At 42.0% G+C, this 23,102-nt stretch overlaps 1 protein-coding gene across 1 annotated transcript in view; it reads left to right on the top strand.

The window, feature by feature from the left end:
* LOC124615302 (multiple epidermal growth factor-like domains protein 8) overlaps positions 1 to 23,102 on the top strand; it is a 368,566-nt gene that overhangs the window by 62,915 nt on the left and 282,549 nt on the right. Inside the window, exons 5-6 of the mRNA XM_047143089.1 lie at positions 3,924 to 4,389; positions 20,589 to 20,836. Coding sequence (XP_046999045.1) covers positions 3,924 to 4,389; positions 20,589 to 20,836 — 714 coding nt within the window. The remainder of the gene's footprint in view (positions 1 to 3,923; positions 4,390 to 20,588; positions 20,837 to 23,102) is intronic.

The following is a 23,102-nucleotide window of genomic DNA, read 5'->3' as shown; positions in this document are numbered from 1 at the left end:
GACCTGATCATCTGCAGACGTTTTGAGAACATCTGAATTCCGTCCATGACAACATACTGTTCACCATGGAAATTGAGAAGGAAGAGAAATTGCTCTTTCTTGATGTACTTGTAGAGCGGAGATCTAATGGCACACTGGGTCATAGCGTGTACTGCAAGCCTGCACTTCCGGACTTATATTTACATGCCTCGAGTTGCCACCATCCTGCACAACTCAACAGGATGCTCAACACACTGGTTCACAGGGCATACTTGATATCGGATGAACAATATCTGCACAAAGAACTTAAACACCTAGAAAATGTGTTCCGCAAGAACGGGTACAGCAACCAATTGATGCAGACAGCCTTCATACGACGGAAACACAGAGGAAACCCAGATGAAGAACAGTCTAAAGATGAGAAACCAGGCCTTGCCTTTCTACCATATGCAGGCAACGTGATGTCAAAAATTGGGAGACTGCTAAAACAAAACAAAACTGACACGGTCTGCCGACCATCAACCAAGATACGTGCCTTACTGCGGTCAGTGAAAGATGGATTTTGGCCTCAAGAAAGTGGGCGTATATAATATTCCATGTGGTTGGAGCAAATCCTAAATCGGTCAAACGATCTGAACAGTTGAAGACTGCTGCAAAGAACACACATGCTACATGCGGCTAGGCCAGCCAAACAAATCGGCACTGGTAGAACACTGCTTGGAAACTGGACACAACGCGAAATACAAAGAGACCAAGATTCTGGCCCCTACCAGCTTCTGTTGGGACAGCATCTTCAAGGAGGCTACTGAAATTTACGCAACGGACAATCTCATAAACGGAGACACAGGTTTTCAACTGAAACCCTTACTTAGCTCCATCAGGAGTCACGCCTCGAGCAAGCAAAATAACTTTCCACAACGGCTGCCAGGGACACTTCACGATATTTGGCATCTTTCACCACCTGGTGCGACGCTGGGGATAACCCGGACCTGGGTCGGTACCCGCAAACGGATTGCCAGTGGCCGCAATCGGAGCATCGCCGCTCACAGTCGGAATGTCGACAGCTACAATCAGATCATCGGCGCAGGAATCGAAGCCCGACTGACGGACATAATAACACCAACAGTGAGCAGATAGACCATTCCATCAGAACCACCTAATGATGGCAGAAAGGTTATTTGCCGAAATATCGGTGGCCTTACACGATCACGTCCGGCTGGACACCTGAGAGCCCTGGAAGCATAAATGTGTATATGGGCGGGGGGGTTGTGAAAAGTGAAAGTAAACAATACCATAGTCAGTGTCCAAATCACAAACACCATTTTTCAACCAGTATAGCAACGCAGTACATCAACACTGAAAGCAACAAACAAAGAGATTAACAAAGCAGGCGAGCACTGCTACATGCCTTTGGGAACTTTTCAACAAGTAACCTTCAGGAATAGTGCCATTTCGGATCTACATAAAGGATTGTCTTTTAGAGATTAGTGGGACTGATTTTAAAGGTTTTCACCAGTTGAAACAGATGTCACTTTTTCTCCTACATAGATCCAGTATTATTTTAGGTTTGAAAAATTTGAAAAAGTGATGTAATCCAGATTTACATTTTTTATTCCATTTTCGATAAATGAAACAGTTGTAATCTATACTATCGTATAAAGAAAAGACATTGTTTTATGTTGTTTGGAAGAATCTCGAGCAGTCTTTGATCAGTTTGCTTCAGGTTTTTACACATTACTGTAATAAATGTTTGGATGGTTATAGGGTTATTATTTTTAAATGCATGCGGTATATAAATGTATGCAGGGTGTTAAAGTATCAAATATTTTGAGAGGTGGTACTAACCATCAAAACAATGGAAAAAGTCCAATAAACATGGGTTTAAAAATGCATACCATAAGTACTATGAGCACATCTTAGTGAAGATGAACAAGTATGCATTTTGGAGCCCGTATTTGCTGCAGTTTTTTCTTGTTTTGTCCATACTATCTCCTTCTGAAATATGGAAAGCAAAGAGATTGCAGTAGAAGAGATGTGTTTCACAGTATCGAAGGTGTACAAGTGCTCATACCTCACTCTCCATGTATAAGGGAGAAATGCTGTTAGCAAAAATCTTGAAAAGTTCTTAACCAGTTTGCTTTAAATTTTTACCCAATGCTTTAATTAACATTCAGACATAGGCTGTAGATTTTTTTAAACAAAAATGCACCGGTTTCTTGTTAAAACTGATTGTAAGGAATAAAATCCTGTGCTGTGAAAGCATGTGACTTCATTCTCTTTTTCACAATCAGTTTTAACTAGAATAGCAGGGCATTTAAATCATTAAACAGACTGTTTCTCCCATATATATTCTTTCTCCTTATTCATAATTTTAAACAAAAATTGTACACTCAACAATGTACTACTTTGTCGGTTTTAACAGAAAACTGGAAAGTTTTGTTTATGGCTTTTCAGCTTATGAATAGAATGCTACTACAGAATCTGAACTATCCAAAACTTTATAACCCTACCCTTTTACAAATTAAAACTATGTGAAATACTATCATTGAAGCTAATATCCTCACCGATCAAGCAGGTGGAGAGGTCTCTTTCATACCCCACATAACAACGGTCACAACTGATATATCCATTCATTTTAAACAATTTCAATTCCCAATCAATGTTTCAATTGCACTAACAGTAAACAAGGCTCAAGGTCAGAGAGAGGGAAGAAGAGGAGCTGGACAGACAGAGGCCGAGGAGGAGATGGACGGAGGGGGGGGGGGGGGGGGTGAGATGGACAGAGAAAGCATTTCCAGTTTCGCTAATGTAGTACACACCATTGTTTCCCTTGGATCTCCAGTCGTGTTTTCCGACCTTGTCTTCAGATTCAGCTTGATGAATACAGTGCCACTAGAGCAGAATTACATCTTATACTGAAGACATTGGAACAGGAAGAAGTTCTCATCTACTCCAATTCACTTAGCAACCTACAAGTATTTCTGCAGATGCATCCAGCAGACAAAATAATGCACAAAATACAGCCTTTAACACCAGAGGAAACAACTATTATTTTGCTGGGTACCATGGAATTTGATAAGCTGGGGAAATGGGCAAACTGACCAAGCAGCCAATGAGGCATGTGAGAAACACCACATGACACAGTATACCATTCTCCAGCAGCCTTTCATCTTGCTGTAGAGTCAGAGAGTTGTGCAGCCATGGGAGGGGGTGTGACTGGAAATGAGGAACAGTAATCTGTGTTCAGTAAAGCAAGCTATTAATCCATGGCATACCTGATACTAGTCTATCTAGTGGGATGAACTAACCCCGACCTACCTCCAAACAGAAGACAGTCTATGTTTTTGATACCTGGACAAGGACCCAGAAACAAGTTTAATTGGGGACTTTCACTCTATTTTAGCAAATGAAAAGATGAGTGTGGTAAAGCTTTAAAAATTTAATTGATTATCAGTGCTCTAGATGAGCTATTAGGCTGGAGATTTTAGTGTGTTGTAGAGCAACTGGCTTGTCCATTTTTAGTCCAGCAATCAGCCAGTCACCCTTCACTGCTATACCATTTTAGATAATTTATGTGCACATGATTTTTAGGGTAATTTATATTTTAATTCTTGTTGAAGTTTTACTGCTTTAGCACTCTTAACCAAAGTTGTCTCATAGAAGATATTAGTATGGGCATTGAAAATCTATCTGTCATGCTCTCAAATCAGTATGTCATCATTTTAATAATAATAATAATAATAATAATAATAATAAAGGATGCTCTCCCTCTACCCTTCTCTCTTCCTCTTTTATGCATCCCTACTCCATCATCATCATCCACCCTTCATGCAAATTAATACACACACTTTTATTTTCCAGTCTTTTATATGACATGCAAATAATAAAAATTATTAAATCTTATTAGTAATAATCAATAAGCTTAACATTTTTTTTTTCAACAGATGGAACATCTACACTTAAATTACTTAGCCCACAACAGTTGAAAGAGGTTGTTCATGCAGGAAAGGAGGAGCTGTGGGCCCTGCAACAAAGGAATTCTTTTCTTGGCAATATTTTGCTTGCTATATCAGAAAATTCAACAATAATTTCACATCCTCAACCACCAAGAGAAATATCAAGGTACCGTGCAAGATTGGGTAGGGATTTAAGGCATCTTCTGAGAATGGAAAGAGATACTTCCGGTGGCCCTTCAGACAGTGATAATAATGGAAATGAGGAAATTGATAATATGAGAACTGCGAACTTATATGATGGCAAGGAGAGTGTTCTCACATCAGTAGCAGAAGAGCAGCCTCTTCATAAGATTCCTGGGTTTGAAGAGTACATTGTAACGGATGCCCACACACGGGATCAAAAGCCTCACTTTCCTGTGAAGCCATCAGCAAGATACGGTCATGCTGCCTGTGGGTAAGATGAACAAAGTATTTATCTGCTGGACAAAATGTATTTGCTTATGTTGTGTGCACTTCTACCTCTCTAGGCATGTACTTAAAAAAATTGAAAAAGGAAACGGTTAATAAAAATTAACTAATTCATACGTACAGTAATATTATCTCTTGCAGGTCTAGGTTAACATGTGATTTCCGTTTAATGTGTGTTGCCTCTCCAGAAATGTTCTTCACTACATAGTAGTAGTATACGTGAAGCTTAACTTCACTGAAACACAGTAAAGAATCATTTTTTATTTACCCTGTTACATTTTGCTTTTGAAGCTCTGAAACAAATGTGGTTTAAATTCTGTTATCAAACCAGTTTTATGCACCGTTATCCAAATTTTATTTGTAATGCCACCTTAAAAGAAACCATCATGTACTGAGTTGTAAACATTTTATGAGAATTCTGGGGGTACCATTAGACAATAGTTCCTGTAACTGTGTTATTGTTGGTATGAATATCACCAGCGTGAAAAATGTAGTATGATGTGAAGTGAGAAGGCTCTCTTTTGTAAATAGAGCTAGCTTTTGCTCTACTATGAGACAAAGTTAGTGAAACAGAGCATTGTATTTGATGGATGAACTGGAAAACTATTAGTTTCGCTGACCTTCCTTATGATTGAGCAACCTTGTGACTCATCAGTTAAGGAAACTTCAAAATGGAAACAACAGATAAACTTCTTCTTGCAGAGTGTTCATCAACCACAAAGAGCCACAGCTAATTAAGGAAGGGGTAGGCAAATTTGAGCTGCTGCAGGAATTGTTACAGTTTTGTCAAAAGCAGTCCTAGTGTTAAAGCCTACAGATAAGTTTCTTTTTGTTAAGTATAGTGTTAACAGAGTTTAAATTTCTCTATCTATTCATGTCTTACCTTCATGTTACACAGATACCTCATTAACTGAAATGTAACAATAATATAATGTAATTCACGAAAATTGTAAAAATAGTTTTTTTAATATTATTTATTATGCACAAGTAGCAGAAAGCTGTATTGTTTTTAACACAATCTCTCGCATATTCAGTGCAAGTACATTAAAGTTTGCTCCAATTCCCATAGAACGGAATTTAAGTGACAGACCACTTGTGCCCTGCATGGTGGTGTACTTCATCAGAATGGAACTTCTTGCTGCCCAGTTCTTTTCTAAGAGATGCAATCATATGTAAATTGCTCGGAAAAATGTATATGATCATTGTGGATGCAGAAGACACTTAAACCTCAGATCTAGGATTTGTGAAGCATTCTCTTTAGAAAATTATGTTTAAAACTAGTTTGACTTTTGTGATGCAGGTTGCTGTCTTTTCTTGCAAACTGTTTGTATTTCCAGTTGATAGTATTGGACCAACAGCTACATCTACATCTACATTTACAATCGGTAAACCACTGTGAAGAACATGGCATAGGGCACATCCCATTGTACCAGTTAGTAGGATTTCTTGCCATTCTATTCATGTATAGAGCACAGGAAGAATGATTGTTTGACTGCCTCTGTGCGTGGTGTAATAATCTAATCTTGTTCTCAAGATGCCTGTGTAAGCAATATGTAGGGGATAATAATATATTCCTAGAGTCATAATTTAAAGCCAGTTTTTGAAACTTTATTAACAGACTTTCTTGGGATAGTGTATGTCTATCTTCGAGTCTTCCAGTTCAGTTCCTTCAGTATCTCTGTGACACACTCCCACAGATCAAACAAACCTATGACCATTCATCTGATCCTTCTCTGTATACATTCATTATCCCCTATTAGTCCTTTTTCATATGGGTCCCACATGCTTGAGCAATATTTTATAATGGGTCACACATGTAATTTGTAAGCAGTCTCATTTGTAGACTGATTGCACTTCCCCAGTATTCTACCAATAAACCGAAGTCTTCCAACTGCTTTACCCACGACTGAGCCTGTGTGAACATTCCATTTCATATCCCTACAGAGTGTTACATCCAGGTATTTGTATGAGTTGGCCAGTTCCGACAGTGACATAATGATATTATAGTCATAGGATATGTAGTGTCGGTAGCTGGACCGACACCGTGATGTGGATTGCTGAAAATCAATGCTAGACTAAAGCTGTAGCCGATAGTGCACGCACGGCAATAAGCATACGGGCGTGAAGTCTGGAACATAAAAACTTATGAATGAATAAGAAGAAAAGTATGTAGATGCTTTTTACTTAACTTTTATTGAGGCCTTGGAATACATCTCTCTTGAATACTTGTAAGCTATAGGCACTGATACAACTGGCTCCTTGCTAGTTCGTAGCCATTAAATTCTGATGGCTATTCTGTCTCTCGGCTAATGAGAGAGAAAGGCTTCGTACAACTGGGCGATAGCTAGGTTCGCGTACAACTGGGCGGTAGCTTGGTTCTCGTACAACTGGGTCGAGTCCACTCTCGTATCACGAGACCTGCCTAGGTGGTGGCGCTAGGTCTGCGATCACAGTGGCGACACGCGGGTCCGACATGTACTACATGGACCGCGGCCGATTTAAGCTACCACCTAGCCAGTGTGGTGTCTGGCGGTGACACCACATTCCTCCCCCGCAAATCGGCGAACGGTCGTGAGATAAGGCTTCCGCCCGCCGTGGGGAGGACCACATGTTGACGTATGCGATGAGGTGGGGAGCCTAACAACAGGCGAGGCTGTGCCACCCGCACCCGGCCATCCGGTCCGAGGGGAGCTAGGAAACGCCTGCAAAACTAGTCCAGGGTGCACGCCAACATGCGGTGTATGCGCCCGTAAAGAAACATGAGGGGCCGAAGTGTCGACCTCCATTGCGTCGGGGTAGCCGACGCGCGATGACGTCATGTGGTCCGGAGCGGGCGGGAGTTCCATGGCGGAGGACAGCTGGTCACGGGAAGCGATCGGCGGCGCGTGACCCTGGGAGGCGCTTGGCGGCTGCCACGAAGCGTCGAATGCGGTCGGCGGCGGCGGCGGCTGCTGCTGCTGCTGCTGCTGCTGCGGCGGCGGCGGCGCGTCGCCATGGGGCAAAATGGAAGGCATCGTCGGTAACACCTGGGGATGAGGCGAGCCAGTAGATGGGTCCCCAGGGCGCTGACCGGACGGCACCGTCGCTGAAAGCAGACGGGGAGCGGCAGAACCCGAGCGACGACAGAGGCGCAGCTGATTGAGATGCCGACGCACCTCACCAGAGGCCCCCAAAACCAAATACATCGCGCGGCCGAGGCAGCGAAGAATGCGCCCTGCGAGCCAACGCCGTGAACCTCGATAGTTGCGATAAAATACAACGTCGCCTGGAGCAAAAGCAGGAGTCTGCCGCTGCGCAGGAACCTGATGCGGCGGATGCAGCAAAGACATCAAGGTGCGATGAGGACGACCGTGGAGCAACTCAGCCGGCGAGCGACCATCTCGGGGCTGAGAGCGATACGAAGACAAAAAGAGCAACAATGCGTCCTCCCGAGAATGCGACTCTTTCAATTTCTGTGACTTGAAAGTCCGGACCAATCGTTCAGCGGCACCGTTGGACTGAGGCGAAAACGGCGCGGATGTCAGATGTTGAATACCATTGGCCTGGCAGAAAGACTGGAATTCTGCGGACATGAATTGTGGGCCATTGTCGGAAACAATAGTCTGCGGAAGACCTTCAATGCAAAAGATAGCAGACAACGCTTGGATGGTGGCTGAGGACGTCGTGGAAGACATCCGAACAACAAAAGGAAAATTACTGAAGGCGTCGACCAGAACCAACCATCGAGCATTCCAGAATGGACCAGCAAAATCAATGTGCAAGCGTTGCCAAGGGGAAGTGGCTTTTAGCCACGCAAAGACTTTCCGCGGCGGTGCGGACTGTTGTTCGACACACGCCGGGCACGAAGAACACATATTCGTAATCGCAGCATCGATTCCGAACCAAGTACAGTGCTGACGAGCAAGTTGTTTCGTTCGCACTATACCCCAATGTCCTTGATGAAGAAGCCGTAAAACAGAGGACTGTAACGAACGTGGGACCACGACTCTGGACTGATCATTATCAGAACGCAACAACAAAACACCACGACGAACAAAAAGTCTGTCCTTGTGAGCAAAAAATCGGCGAACCAACGGATCCTCGATCCGAGACTTTGACAAAGGCCATTGCGTAGAAACAAAACGTAAAACAGTAGCAAGGACAGGGTCAGCAGCTGTGGCTGTAGCGACACGACGAAAATCAATCGGAAACGATTCGACCACTTCATCGGTTTCCGAATCAATGAACATGCAAGCAAGTTCGGAAGAATCGAATGCTTTATCCTCAGCAACAGGCAAACGGGACAACGCATCGGCGTTTCCGTGCTTAGCAGTGGACCGATACAAGATATCGTAGCGGTACTGCGAGAGGAAAACAGACCAGCGAATGAATTTCTGCGCTGTACGCGGAGGTACAGGCTTGGTCGGATGAAAAAGCGACGTGAAAGGTTTGTGGTCCGTGATGATGGTAAAGTGACGACCATACAAGAAATCATGGAACTTAGTAACACCAAACACGAGAGCCAAAGCTTCTTTCTCTATCTGTGAATAATTTCTTTGCGCAGACGAGAGCAATTTGGACGCAAAGGCAATAGGGCGATCATGGGAGCCAACTTTGTGCGCAAGCACAGCACCGATCCCGAAATCCGATGCATCTACCATCAACAAAAGGGGTTTCTGGGGATCGAATGGCGTAAGGCAAGTATTAGAAAGCAACGCCGATTTCAACTGGCGAAAGGCGCGTTCACATTCCGTCGTCCAGACGAACGGAACACCTTTACGGCGTAAGCGATGAAGCGGAGCTGAAATGGAAGAGGCATTGCGCACATATTTATGGTAATAATTAATTTTACCCAACACACTCTGTAGCTGTTTCAGATTTTTAGGGGACGGCAAGTCTTGTATGGCACGGAGATGCTCTGGACTCGGATGTATGCCTTGGGCATTAATGACATGACCCAGGTATGGTAAGTCACGAGCAAAAAACACACATTTGTCCTTCCTCAAGCGAAGACCATTTTGCCGCAAGACCTGAAATAATGTTCGTAAATTCGCAAGATGATCTTCTTCTGTCTGTCCGGAGATCACTATATCGTCCAGATAGTTTGCTGCAGTAGGGACCGACGCACAAATAGTTTGTAAATATTGCTGAAACAAGGCAGGGGCGGATGCACACCCGAAAGGCAGTCTTTTGAAGCGGTACAATCCAAGATGCGTGTTAACCACCAATACGCGCTGGGATTCGTCGTCCACCGGTATTTGCAAGTACGCATCGGCTAGGTCCAACTTTGAAAAATATTTTCCCGGGCACAGTTTAGCAAAAAGATCTTCCGGGCGGGGCAAAGGAAAAGTAGCAGTCACTAGCTGTGGATTCACTGTGGCCTTGAAGTCCACGCAAAGTCTCAATTTTCCGGAAGGTTTTGGCAAAATTACTAAGGGTGAGGCCCAGAGAGAAGCTTGCACACGTTCAATTACACCCTGTGATTCGAGATCGTGTAACGTTCTTGCGACCTCATCACGCAATGCGTGGGGAACATTGCGCGCCCTGAAAAATTTCGGTTGCGCGTTTACCTTCAGTTCTAAATGTGCTTCATAGTTTTTAGCGCAACCTAAGCCCGGTGCAAAAATGTCTGCAAATTCGTCACACAGCCGAGAAACACTGTCTGTAGGCACATTCTGATTCACTGATAGGACCTGATTTACAATAGACATGTGAAACAACTGAAATAAATCGAGACCAAATAAGTTCACTGCAGAAGAAGAACGAAGAACGTAAAATGACACAAGTTTTGTTTGTCCCTTGAATGTTGCAAGAAGGCTGCACTGTCCTAACACAGGAATTTTCTGTCCGGAATATGTAGTTAGCTTAACATTTGCGGCACGCAACGGAGGTGCGCCCAGTTGTTTGTATGTGTCGTGATTGAGCAATGAAACTGCAGCTCCGGTATCGAGCTGGAATGGGATCACTTTGCCTTCAAAGTCTAAGTCCACAAAAAGTTTATTGTCCTGCTGACGACAAGAGCGACTGTTTTGTGCAATTGGAACAGACACTGGTACAGAATCACTTGCTAATTGACGTGATTTCCGGCGACGTCGACGCACAGTTTTTGTGGGACGATCACAGTCACTGTTAGAGAAAGTGTCACTGGACGAAGCGGAATTAACGACATGAATGTCCATAGGCGAAGGTCCACGAGCCTGAGCGTCCATGGTTCGATTCCGGCGCGAAGCAAAGGGCCTGGAATGATTGTGATTGTCTGATCTGAGCTTTTTCTGGCAAACACTTTGAACATGTCCTTTCGTATTGCAGAAAAAGCAAATAGCTTGGCGTGACGGGCAATGTTCACGCGAATGTCTAGTAGCACACCGCGGGCATGATTTCACTGCATTTGTGTGCTGGCGCGGCACACCTGGCTTAGCACGCGGCGGCAGCTGTGCGGACGGCCGCGAGGGCAGTTGACCGGGCCGCGTTGCGCGAGCGCGCCCGGCGGGCCGGTTAATGTTACACACAGCTGGCGAAGTTTCAAAAGATTCCTGAGCACAGTCAAGTGTGTCCTGTCTATCCAATATGTCTATCACTTGTTGAAGGGAGGGATTAACTAGTTTCAAAATTTGCTCCCGTATGCGAACATCAGAAACGTTCTGTGCAATTGCATCACGCACCATTGTATCTGAATAAGAAAGACCACAGTCACATTCAAAGGCACAGTCCCTAGTAAGTCCTTGCAATGTTGCTACCCACTCCCTATTAGTTTGACCGGCCGTACGTTTTGTACGAAAAAACGTATACCGTTTTGCAACCACATTAACTGTTTCTTTGAAATAGGCATCTAATGCAGACAAAATTTCCTCGTATGACAGAGTTGCTACGTCGCGTCGGGGAAACAATTTCACTATCACACGGTATGTGGACACACCGACACAAGAAAGCAAAAACGGCTGCCGCTCATTACCTTGAATTCTGTAGGCAGCAAGGTGGAAGGCAAACTGACGAGACCACTCTTGCCAGGTCTCGTGGTTCGGGTCGTAGTGCCTAAAAGGCGGTGCAACGGCAGGTTGTTGCTGCGGTAGCGGTGAAGCGGCTGCGGCCGCATCGGTGTGCAGCGCACGTTGACCCTGGACGAGCTGTCCAAGGGCATCCAGTAACGCCTGCGTCTGCTGATTCTGCAAGCGATAAAATTCGGACAGTACATCTGGAGAATGTGGCGAAGCCATGACACAATGAAATGTAAGCAATCAGCAATAAATGTAAGCAATCAGAAAAAGGTCCTTTTCCCTCGTCGCCAATAATTGTAGTGTCGGTAGCTGGACCGACACCGTGATGTGGATTGCTGAAAATCAATGCTAGACTAAAGCTGTAGCCGATAGTGCACGCACGGCAATAAGCATACGGGCGTGAAGTCTGGAACATAAAAACTTATGAATGAATAAGAAGAAAAGTATGTAGATGCTTTTTACTTAACTTTTATTGAGGCCTTGGAATACATCTCTCTTGAATACTTGTAAGCTATAGGCACTGATACAACTGGCTCCTTGCTAGTTCGTAGCCATTAAATTCTGATGGCTATTCTGTCTCTCGGCTAATGAGAGAGAAAGGCTTCGTACAACTGGGCGATAGCTAGGTTCGCGTACAACTGGGCGGTAGCTTGGTTCTCGTACAACTGGGTCGAGTCCACTCTCGTATCACGAGACCTGCCTAGGTGGTGGCGCTAGGTCTGCGATCACAGTGGCGACACGCGGGTCCGACATGTACTACATGGACCGCGGCCGATTTAAGCTACCACCTAGCCAGTGTGGTGTCTGGCGGTGACACCACAGGATATTACTTTTTTTTGTGAATGTATAATTTTATATTTCTGAACATTTAAAACAAGTTGCCAGTCTTGGCACCACTTTGATATGTTATCAAGATCTGATTGAATATTTAAGCAGGTTCTATCAGACAGTACTTCATTATGGGCAACTGCATCATCTGCAAAAAGTTTGAGATTATTATTAATATTGTCTGCAAGGTTATTAACATACAACATGAACAGAAAGGGCCCCAAACAAAGTCTCTGGGGCACACCAAAACTTGCTCCCACATCTGACAATGACTCTCCATCCAAGATAACATGCTGCATCCTCCCTTCCAAAAAGCCCTCGTTCCAGTCACAAATTTCACTTGATATCCCATATGATCTAACTTTTGACGATAATAATAGGTGTGGTAGTGAGTCAAATGCTTTTCAGAAATTGACTGACTACTGTGATCCAAAGCTTTCAGTATGTCGTGAGTAAAGTGCGAGTTGGGTTTTACATTATTGATGTTTTTGAAATCCATGGTGACTGGTATGGAGGAGGTCATTCTGTTCGAGATACCTCACTATGTTTGAGCTCAAAATATGTTCTAAGATCGTACAACAAATCAGTGTCAAGGATATTGGATGGTGGTTTTATGGATCACTTCTAGCACCCTTCTTGTAGATGGGTATGACCTGTGCTTTTTTCCAACTACAGGCCTTGGTTATTTGTTTGAGGGATGTGCAATAGATTATAGTTAGAAGAGGGGCTAACTCAGTATAGAATCTATTAGGGATTTGATCGGGCTGTGGATTGTTGTCCAGCTTTGTACTTGGTGACACTTTTTGCAAGGAGGGCATCTTCTTGTTCAAAGTGCTGTAGAAGTTATTCACATGCATTGCAAGTTGCTACTTCAGTTCAGGAGACAGTTGCCAGGGCATGTATCTTAAAGGATACTTTGTGATATCAGATCACATCATGCACATTATGGTGTGCTGAACCTTGTCTAATGCTTACAGCTGTGTAGCTATGTTATCCTGTGTCACTTGGCAATCTTCTGTCATGATAGCTGCAATGATAGCAGTGTTTCTGGAGCAACACCACATGCCTGTACCTGACAAAGAGCATGTCACTGACATCACACAGCTTGTGAACTTTTAACTCCATTCATAGACTTGCTGCTCAGACACATGTGAATTACTGAACTGCACCTTCATTCCACAATGAATAGGTTTTACAACTTTGCTGCATACACAACTGAGTAGCTCAGTGATGTTTGCCATTCGTGCAAGTTGCTAGTGTGGCAGCCCTCTTAAAGCTTTCCAATCCTGTTTTTCTACTCACTGCATTCTCTCCAACTCACATTTATTGCACAATAATATAAAAGTGTTGGACATCATCTGACATCAGAGCTGTAGCACAAAATTGTAATGTCAGACATAGTCTGACAGCGGATCCGAAAGAATTAATACTATTCCAGGATCATTACTTGCACATCTGCGTGGTTCTCCCACTTAGTGAACATTGGTCTCACTTCTAGGAACATACATACTGACTTAAAAGCCATTGGTGTTATTATTTTTTTTGCTTTCACGTTACACATTTATCATTGTCATGTGAAGTGGGTATTGAAGAGGTGGGAGAATGATGATATGGCACTTTGTGTGGTGTGTGCTAATTACATTACAGCTTAATTATCACAAATTGATGTACAGTAAGTGCCCCAACCAATATTTCTTTGATGTCTATTCTCATCTGATTTGCTTTCTATTGTCGTGACAATAAAGCAATCTTTCACTGGCTTGACTGCTGCTTGGTTCCTTTATCCCACCCATAATACCACATAGCTGATTTCCGTAACAGAAAACATAACTGTACATTACCACTTTTTTTTATTATGTCTGAAGCAGCAAAATCTCTTCAACTTATGAAACAGCATTTTGGGAAGAAGCACTCAGTTATAGTGGATGCTACCCCACGAACAGTGTTAGTTTGAGCGATTGAAAATGGTGTGTAATAGAGACAGCTGCTGGGAAAATGCATCACTACAACTCCCCAGCCCATAAAAAACAAATTCTGCTTTCTTTTGGGTCCTCAGTTGTGTATAATCCAAATGTTGACCACTATTGTGTTATGTAATTCAGCTTCAAGTGATGATCATGGTACACAATTAATAACACTGTGAAAAGCACTGATACCCATTCTGCCTTAGTAAAAAGCTCTTACTGAGCGGGGTAGCACAGTGATTAGCAGACTGGACTCACATTTGGCAGGACAGTTGTTCAAATCCAGGTTTAGCCATTCTGATTTAGGTTCTCCGTGATTGCACTAAATCGCTAAAGGCAAATGCCAGGATGGTTCCTTCAAAAGGGCACAGCCGCTTTCCTTCCCTACCCTTCCCAAATTCGAGCTTGTGCTTTATCTCTAATGACCTCATTATTGACAGTATGTTAAACACTAATCTCCTCCTCTAAATAGCTCTTCGGAGAGAAGGAGGGTGCATGAACCAATTATTGACTGTGAATAGTTTGTTAAGACCACCACACAAACATAATAGGTGGGTTGGAACTTAAATAGTGGCAAACTATTTATTCACAACCGATACAAAAGAGTGACATGTTTGCTCCTGTTACTGTCCTTCAAAGTAGTCACCAGCATTGTGTAGAACTCACTGCCAGCAATGTGGAAGGTGTAGGAGCAGAGCTTGTTCCATTGATGGTGCGAATGGAGCGGTCTAAAGTTACGGTGATTCTCTTGTACGGCTGTGATCATGTTGTCCTAACGCGTTGTGTTCCTTCATGACAATGCACATTATTACTGTTTGTTTTTGGAGCATCACCTGCGACCAGCCTTGCGAAAGAAGCAGTGACACTTTTTGCGCAACCCACTCATCATTTTGCACAAGTACTATCCACCATACTCCCCAGACTTAAGTCCTTGTGACTTTGATTTGATTCCAAAGATGAAGGAACCACTTCGTGGCATTATCTTCAGAACTGTTCCAGAGATTCGACAGGCAGTAGACCACTCGATTTGCACCATCAACAGAACAGGCTCTGCTAACGGCATACTAGACCTTGCACATTGCTGGCAACGGGTTCTACACAATGCTGGTGACTATTTTGAAGGACAGTAACAGGTGCAAACATGTAACTCTTTTGTATTGGTTGTGAATAAATAGTCGCCACTATTTAAGTACCAACTCTTGTATATAATTGCCTTTGTGAATTCTGAAAGTTTGTTCTTATACCTTCCAAAGGTTAGGAAGTTACATGTGTTTGGTATTAAATTTTCCTGAATTGAGAACTGAAAGACAAAGTTTGAAGACCAAATATATTGTTGACATATTATAAAAAATGCTAATCAATGTGGTACTTCCCTGATACAAATACAATTTTTTCTAAATTTACCAAAAATTCACATATAGCCTACCTATGTCCACCTGAAAGGTAATCCACACTGGTTTATTTTGGAAAGTAATGAGCAGCTTATGTGTTGTGCGTAATGCTGCAATCCAACTAGTTGACATAAAATGCACATTTATATATAGAGAGACTTCTACGGTTGCAGTATGGCACACTGCAGGAAGCCACACCATCAAATCACTTGCCAGGTTAGTCACACCAATTGTATGACGTGAAACAAATCAAGCCTGATGATAGCCTTCGATGAGCTGGTTAAACTGGTTTAGGATCTGGTGGTGGCAATGATTATTTGAAGTGATGTAACAATTCTTTGTCTGGCTGGGATGATGTGGATCAAATGTACCTTATGATAATGTCGATGTGACTGATTAGGATATAGTTGGCTATACTCAGTGCTTTAAATCGTACAATTTTCACTCTGCTGCTATAGAAACTTGTGCCAGAAATTCACTGAGGGGTAAGCTTTGTACTTTCCTCGCCAGACGAATCTCTTTATTCATGGTGTAGTGAACACACCTCGTAAATCTTAGCAGCACAACTGTAAATTTGAAATTATTGGATGGGATGAGATTTCATTCTTATCCTGTCTGGTAAATCTCCCTGTCCAGGTGTTCTGGGTGACTACTCTGAACAGTACCCCTTTTCTTAAATCTCATCAGTCCTTGTCCTTCATCCCTCTCCCTTCCCCTTCAAACCTACTGCCAGAAGAAGGAGCCATTGGCTCTGAATGCTTGCAAACTTTAGTGCTGTTGTATGTGTGTTCCCCTGCTGCTGCATGGTGGGTAGATTTTTATCTATACAGTTACATAATATATTCAAATTTCATTATTTTCATTGATATGGAGTTCAAAATATGTTATAAATGTAGCAGTAACAGATGTATCAGGTAAACATGAGACAACATGCAGAAGAATATGGAAATGGACCTTGAGCTTCACGAGCAAAATTAAAGCAAACACTGGTGGTCATGTGCATTAGTTGTGTGACTTCTTGTGGTTGTCTGCTAGAGAGTAAAATGGGTGGGGGGGGGGGGGGGTTGGGCGTGGGGAAGGAGACATATTGCATGGACAGGGTCTCATTGATAGATGGATGACAGCTACAGCTACATGACTGACTTGGAGGGTGCTACACCGATAAGTATAAAAATAAACTGTGAACCTCAATAAGATCAACATGTCTGCTCCATGAATTTTAATTCCTACTCCAAATTTTTCTTTTATTTCCTTTCCTACTTGCTCAATATACAAACTGAATAACAACGGGGGTAGGTTACAACCCTGTCTCAGTCCCTTCCCAGCCATTGCTTCCCTTTCATGTCCCTCAACTCTTATAACCGCCATCTGCTTTCTGTACAAATTGTAAATAGCCTTTTGGTCCCTGTATTTTACCCCTGCCCACCTTCAGGATTTGAAAGAGAGTATTCCAGTCAACATTGTCAAAAGTTTTCTCTAAGTCTACAAATGCTAGAAACATAAGTTTGCCTTTCATTAATCTATTTTCTAAGATAAGTCGTGGGGTCAGTATTGCCTCATGTGTTCCAACGTTTCTACGGAATCCAAACTGATATTCCCCGAGGTCGGCTTGGAATTATTATATTCTTTAATGAAAGTTTCACTCTACAGCGGAGTGTGTGCTGATATGAAATTTCCTGGCAGATTAAAACTGTGTGCCGGACCAAGACTCGAACTCGGGACCTTTGCCTTTCGTGGGCAAGTGCTCTACCACTGACCTACCCAAGCACGACTCACGCCCCGTCCTCACAGCTTTACTTCTGCCGAGTTCGAGTCTCGGTCTGGCACACAGTTTTAATGTGCCAGGAAGTTTCTTATTATATTCTTCTTGAAGTCTGAGGGTATTTCGCCTACAACTTGCTCGCTAGATGGTAGAGTTTTGTTAGGCCTGGCTCTCCCAAGGCTGTCAGTAGTTCTAATGGGATGTTGTCTACTCCCAGGGCCTTGTTTCGACTTAGGTCTTTCAGTGCTCTGTCAAACTCTTCACGCAGTATCATATCTCCTATCTCATCTTCATCTGCATCCTCTTTCATTTCCATAATATTGTCCTCAAGTACATTGCCTGTGTATAGACCCTCTATATACTCCTTCCACCTTTCTGCTTTCCCCTCTTTGCTTAGAACTGGGTTTTCATCTGAGCTCTTGATATTTGTGCAAGTGGTTCTCTTTTCTCCAAAGGTCTCTTTAATTTTCCTGTAGGCAGTATCTATCTTACCTCTAGTGAGATAAGCCTCTACATCCTTACATTTGTCCTATAGCCATCCCTGCTTAGCCATTTTGCACTTTCTGTCGATCTCATTTTTGAGACGTTTGTATTCCTTTTTGCCTGCTTCATTTAGTGCATTTTTCTATTTTCTCCTTTCATCAATTAAATTCAATATCTCTTCTATTACCCAAGGATTTCTGTTAGCCCTCGTCTTTTTACCTACTTGATCATCTGCTACCTTCACTACTTCATTCCTCAAAGTTACCCATTCTTCTTCTATTGTATTTCTTTCCACCATTCTTGTCAATTGTTCCCTTATGCTCTCCCTGAAACTCTGTACAACCTCTGGTTTAGTCAGATTATCCAGGTCCCATCTCCTTAAATTCCCACCTTTTTGCAGTTTCTTCAGTTTTAATCTGCAGTTCATAACCAATATATTGTGGTCAGAGTCCACATCTGCCCCTGGAAATATCTTACAATTTAAAACCTGGTTCCTGAATCTCATGTCTTACCATTGTATAATCTATCTGATACCTTCTAGTATCTCCAGGCTTCTTCCATGTATGCAACCTTCATTTATGATTCTTGAACCAAGTGTTAGCTATGGTTAAGTTATGCTCTGTGCAAAATTCTACCAGGCGGCTTGCTCTTTCATTTCTTCCCCCCAGCCCATATTCACCTACTACGTTTCCTTCTCTTCCTTTTCCTACTATCGAGTTCCAGTCACCCATGACTATTAAATTTTCATCTCCCTTCACTATCTGAATAATTTCCTTTATCTCATCATACATTTCATCAATCTCTTCATCATCTGCAGAGATAGTTGGCATATAAACTTATACTACTGTGGTAGGCGTGGGATTCGTATCTATCTTGGCCACAATAATGCATTCACTATGCTGTTTGTAGTAGCTTACCTGCATTCCTATATTCCTATTCATTACTAAACCTACTCCTGCATTACACCTATTTGATTTTGTATTTATAACCCTGTATTCACCTGACCAGAAGTCTTGTTCTTCCTGCCAGCGAACTTCACTAATTCCCACTATATCTAACTCTAACCTATCCATTACCCTTTTTAAATTTTCTAACCTACCTGCCCGATTAAGGGATCTGACATTCCACACTCCGATCCATAGAATGCCAGTTTTCTTTCTCCTGATAACGACATCCTCCTGAGTAGTCCCCGCCTGGAGATCCGAATGGGGGACTATTTTACCTGCGGAATATTTTACCCAAGAGGACACCATCATCATTTAACCATACAGTAAAGCAGCATGCCCTTGGGAAAAATTACGGCTGTAGTTTCCCCTTACTTTCAACCATTCACAGTACCAGCACAGCAAGGCCGTTTTGGTTGGTGTTACAAGGCAAGATCAGTCAATCATCCAGACTGTTGCCCCTGCAACTACTGAAAAGGCTGCTGCCCCTCTTCAGGAACCACACGTTTGTCTGGCCTCTCAACAGATACCCCTCCACTGTGGTTGCACCTACAGTACGGCTATCTGTATCGCTGAGGCATGCAAGCCTCCCCACCAATGGCAGGGTCCATAGGTCCATGGTTCATTTGGGGGGGGGGGGGGGGACTGGCTTCCAACATAAAAGGCTGAAAAGTGCTTACTTAACAGCTGGTACATTTGCAGTTTAAATTCTCTTTTCAAACTCTTTGTCTTGCCATTATATAATCTGTGTGAAACCTTGTGATGTCTCCAGATCTCTTCTAGCCTTATATTACCTTCTTGCATGATTTTTAAACTAAATATTAGCAATGATTGAATTGTTTTGTGTGCATAATTCTTCTACATGGCTTCCCTCTTCATCCCTTTCCCCTAGGCCATGTTCTACTGTTTTTCCTTCTGTTCTTTTTCTTACTATCAAATTCCAGTCACCCATCACAATCAAATTTTCATCTCCCTTAGCTATCTGAATAATTTATTTTATATCACCATATATTCTTTCAAAGTCTGCGTCATCTTCAGAGGTAGTACGCATATAAATTTGTATTACTGTGATGGTCATTAGCTTTTTTATCTATATTGGTTATGATAATACAGTTACTATGCTGTTCTTAGTAGTTTATTCACATTTCTGTTTTCCTGTTCATTATTAAGCGTATGCCTGCATTGTCTCTATTTATTTTGTGTTGTTACCTGAGCAGAAGTCTTGGTTATCCTAATATGTGGCTTCACCCTGTCAATTTCTGTTTATAAATTTGCTAACCTACATCTTCGATTAAGATGTCTAATATTCCATGCCCCAGTTCTGAGAATGCCAGTTTTGTTTCTTTTTATATGACATTTGGTAGTAAGTACTGTGAAGTGATACCTTTTAAGTCCATGAAAAGAATCCCATGGAGGAAACAAATGCTGTACATGTTAATGTTATTCACAAAGACTGAAGTAAATCATTGTACTCACCCTATTTTCCATATACAGATTAAACTAACGTATGGTTTACAATAGAAATAAGTGCCAGTCTCTAAATTGAAATTAATTGCTCTCTGTCATTAAAAACACAGGATAAAACTGTTGAGGGAGCCCATGGCTTGAATATAGTAAGTAGATTCAAGTGAGTATAGAACATACTAGTTATGCAGAGGTGAACAGAGGCTTACACATAGCATGTAGGGCTGCATGAAGTCATCAGGCTGAAGATGATGATAACAACAACAACATTGAAAATATTTTGGAAACAATTGTTCTTTGCTTTTATAAAGATTTTGTTATAACTTCCTTGAATTACTTTGGTACTAATGAAGTAAATTTTTTTCGGTTGGACAGGTATCCTGGAGGCTTCGTCCTTTTTGGTGGAAAACTTGCTACAGGGGAGCTCTCCAGTGAGCTGTGGTACTACAATGTGAAACAACGCAACTGGTCACTCAGGGCATTCGATTCAACAATAACCCCACCAAAATTAACTCGCCATACAGTTACCCATGATACAAGGAGAAACTACATATATCTGTTTGGTGGAAGTACAGAAAATGGAGAATTTTCGTCAAAACTTTTCAGCATAAAACTGAATTTTGGTAAGAAAAGTGTTTTCTGTTGTGTGAAGGTGGTTGCTATTTTATATTTGTATCCATCACATTGTGTTTTAGATGCTGATGGCAATGTTAAGATTAAATGATTTTTTGCAATAGTGATACCATGGCACAATACTCATAATGGTATGAAATTTTGGTGACAGCAGGTAACAGTTGTATATAAAAAGTCAAAAAGCTTCCAAGCTTTTTAAAGTGCCTCTCTGGTTTACACTGACACAAAACCACAGTTGGTGTAAGACACAAAACAGTAACAATTGAGAAAATGGATGAGTTAAGATGGGCATGTGCAAAGTTTTTAATTTTTTTTACGTGCCTTCTATGTCTCGGTGCTTGCACTGTTCGATGAGCTATCTTCTTCACTCTTAAATTATTTACATTCTACAAGAACTTACTGTACTATACAAAGAAAAATGGCCAAAATTCATTCAGTATTTGTATGAAAACCACCACAAAAGACACAATACTACAATAATCAAATCACCCACAGTCTCAAAAACAAGCATCTCTCTGATACACATTCCATTGTTTAAAATCATTGTCATTGGACAACCACAACTACTGTAAGAAGCTAAACATAATCTACATCTACATCTATACTTTTCAAACTGCTGTGAAGTGCCTGACAGATTATAAAACCCATTGTAACTTTCACGTACGGAGTGCTTGAAAAACAATCGTTCGGATGCCTCTGTGCGTGCAGTAGTAAGTTTAATCTTGTCTTTGCAATCCCTAGGGGAGTTAAACATAGGGGGTTTAGATGTATACCTGTATTTATCACTGAAAGTTGGTTCTACAAACTTCCCCAATATGTTTTCAGAATGTACTTTGTGTTTATCTTCAAGCATCTGCCATTCAGTTCTGTCAACATCTTCGTGACACTCCCCCCATACATCAGACAAATCTGTGACCCTATGTGCTGCCCTTCCCTGTATACATCCAGTATCACCTTTTAGTCCTATTTGGTGAATGTCCCACATACTTGAGAAATATTCTAGGAGGAGTTGCATGAGTATTTTGCACGCAGTTTCCTTTGTAGTCAGAATGCAATTCTCTAGTATTCTACCAATGAATCACAGTTTGCCACATACTTTACCTGCACCTACAACTATGACTATGTGGTGATTTCACTTCATGTTCCTATAAAGTGTTTCGCTCAGGTATGTGTATGCGTTGACTGATTCCAGCTGTGACTCATTGATGTTATAGTCATGGGATACTACATTTTTTCATTTTATGAAGTGCAAAATTTTACATCTCTGAAAATTTAAAGCAAGTTGCGAATCTTTGCACCACTTTGAAATCTTATCAAGATGTGGTTAAATATTTAAGCAGCTTTTCCCAGACAATACTTTGTTGTAGATAACTGCAACATGTGTGAAAAACCTGAGGTTGCTGTTAAATAATGGAAAATCCAAGATGGAATAATGACAATATTATGAAAAGGATAGATTACTAATCACCATATAGCGGACCATTGTCTCTGGTGCTGACATCCAGGGACAGTGGTCATGTGTGTGTGTGTGTGTGTGTGTGTGTGTGTGTGTGTGTGTGTGTGTGTGCTGCGTTTGTATGAATGTGTGTGTGTATGTGTGTTTTGTCTATTTCAGAAGAAGGCCATCTGGGTGAAAGCTTAAGTGTTTAGTAGTCTTTTTTACTGTGCCTGTTAGCAACTCAACATCTCTGCTATATGGTGGGTAGCAATCTGTCCTTTTCATAATACTGAGGTTACTATTAATATTGTCTGCGAGGTCATTAACATACAACATGAGTAGCAAGGATACCAACACACTTCCCGTGGGCATACTCGAAGTTACTTCTGCATGTCAGTTGACTTTTCATTCAAAATAAATTACTGTATCCTCACTAACAAAAAAAACGTCATTTCAGTCACAAATTCACTTGATACCCTATACAATTGTACTTTTCATAATAAGCGTCTATGAGGTAGTGAGTCTTGTGCTTTTCGGATTTGGAGAAATACTGCACCCACTTGACTCCTTGTTCCCTGGATTCCATTATGCCATGTGAGAGAAGTTCAAGTTGGATTTCACATGATGGATGTTTTCAAAATCTGTGCTGGTTGAAATGGAGAAAGTCATTCTGGTTGAGATACCTTCCCTCCATTGATACGTTTTAAGTTCTTGTCTCATTCATTAGTGACCATGCAACCAACTATGGTGCCACAACTATACTACTGTTGTCAAATTCCAATGTATGCTGGTGCATTATTCTCCTTACGTAAGGCATT

Source organism: Schistocerca americana, chromosome 5 (genome assembly GCF_021461395.2).
Source record: "Schistocerca americana isolate TAMUIC-IGC-003095 chromosome 5, iqSchAmer2.1, whole genome shotgun sequence".
NCBI classification, from domain to species: domain Eukaryota; kingdom Metazoa; phylum Arthropoda; class Insecta; order Orthoptera; family Acrididae; genus Schistocerca; species Schistocerca americana.
Note: the sequence above shows the minus strand (reverse complement) of the source record. Positions and strands in the feature narration are given on the sequence as shown.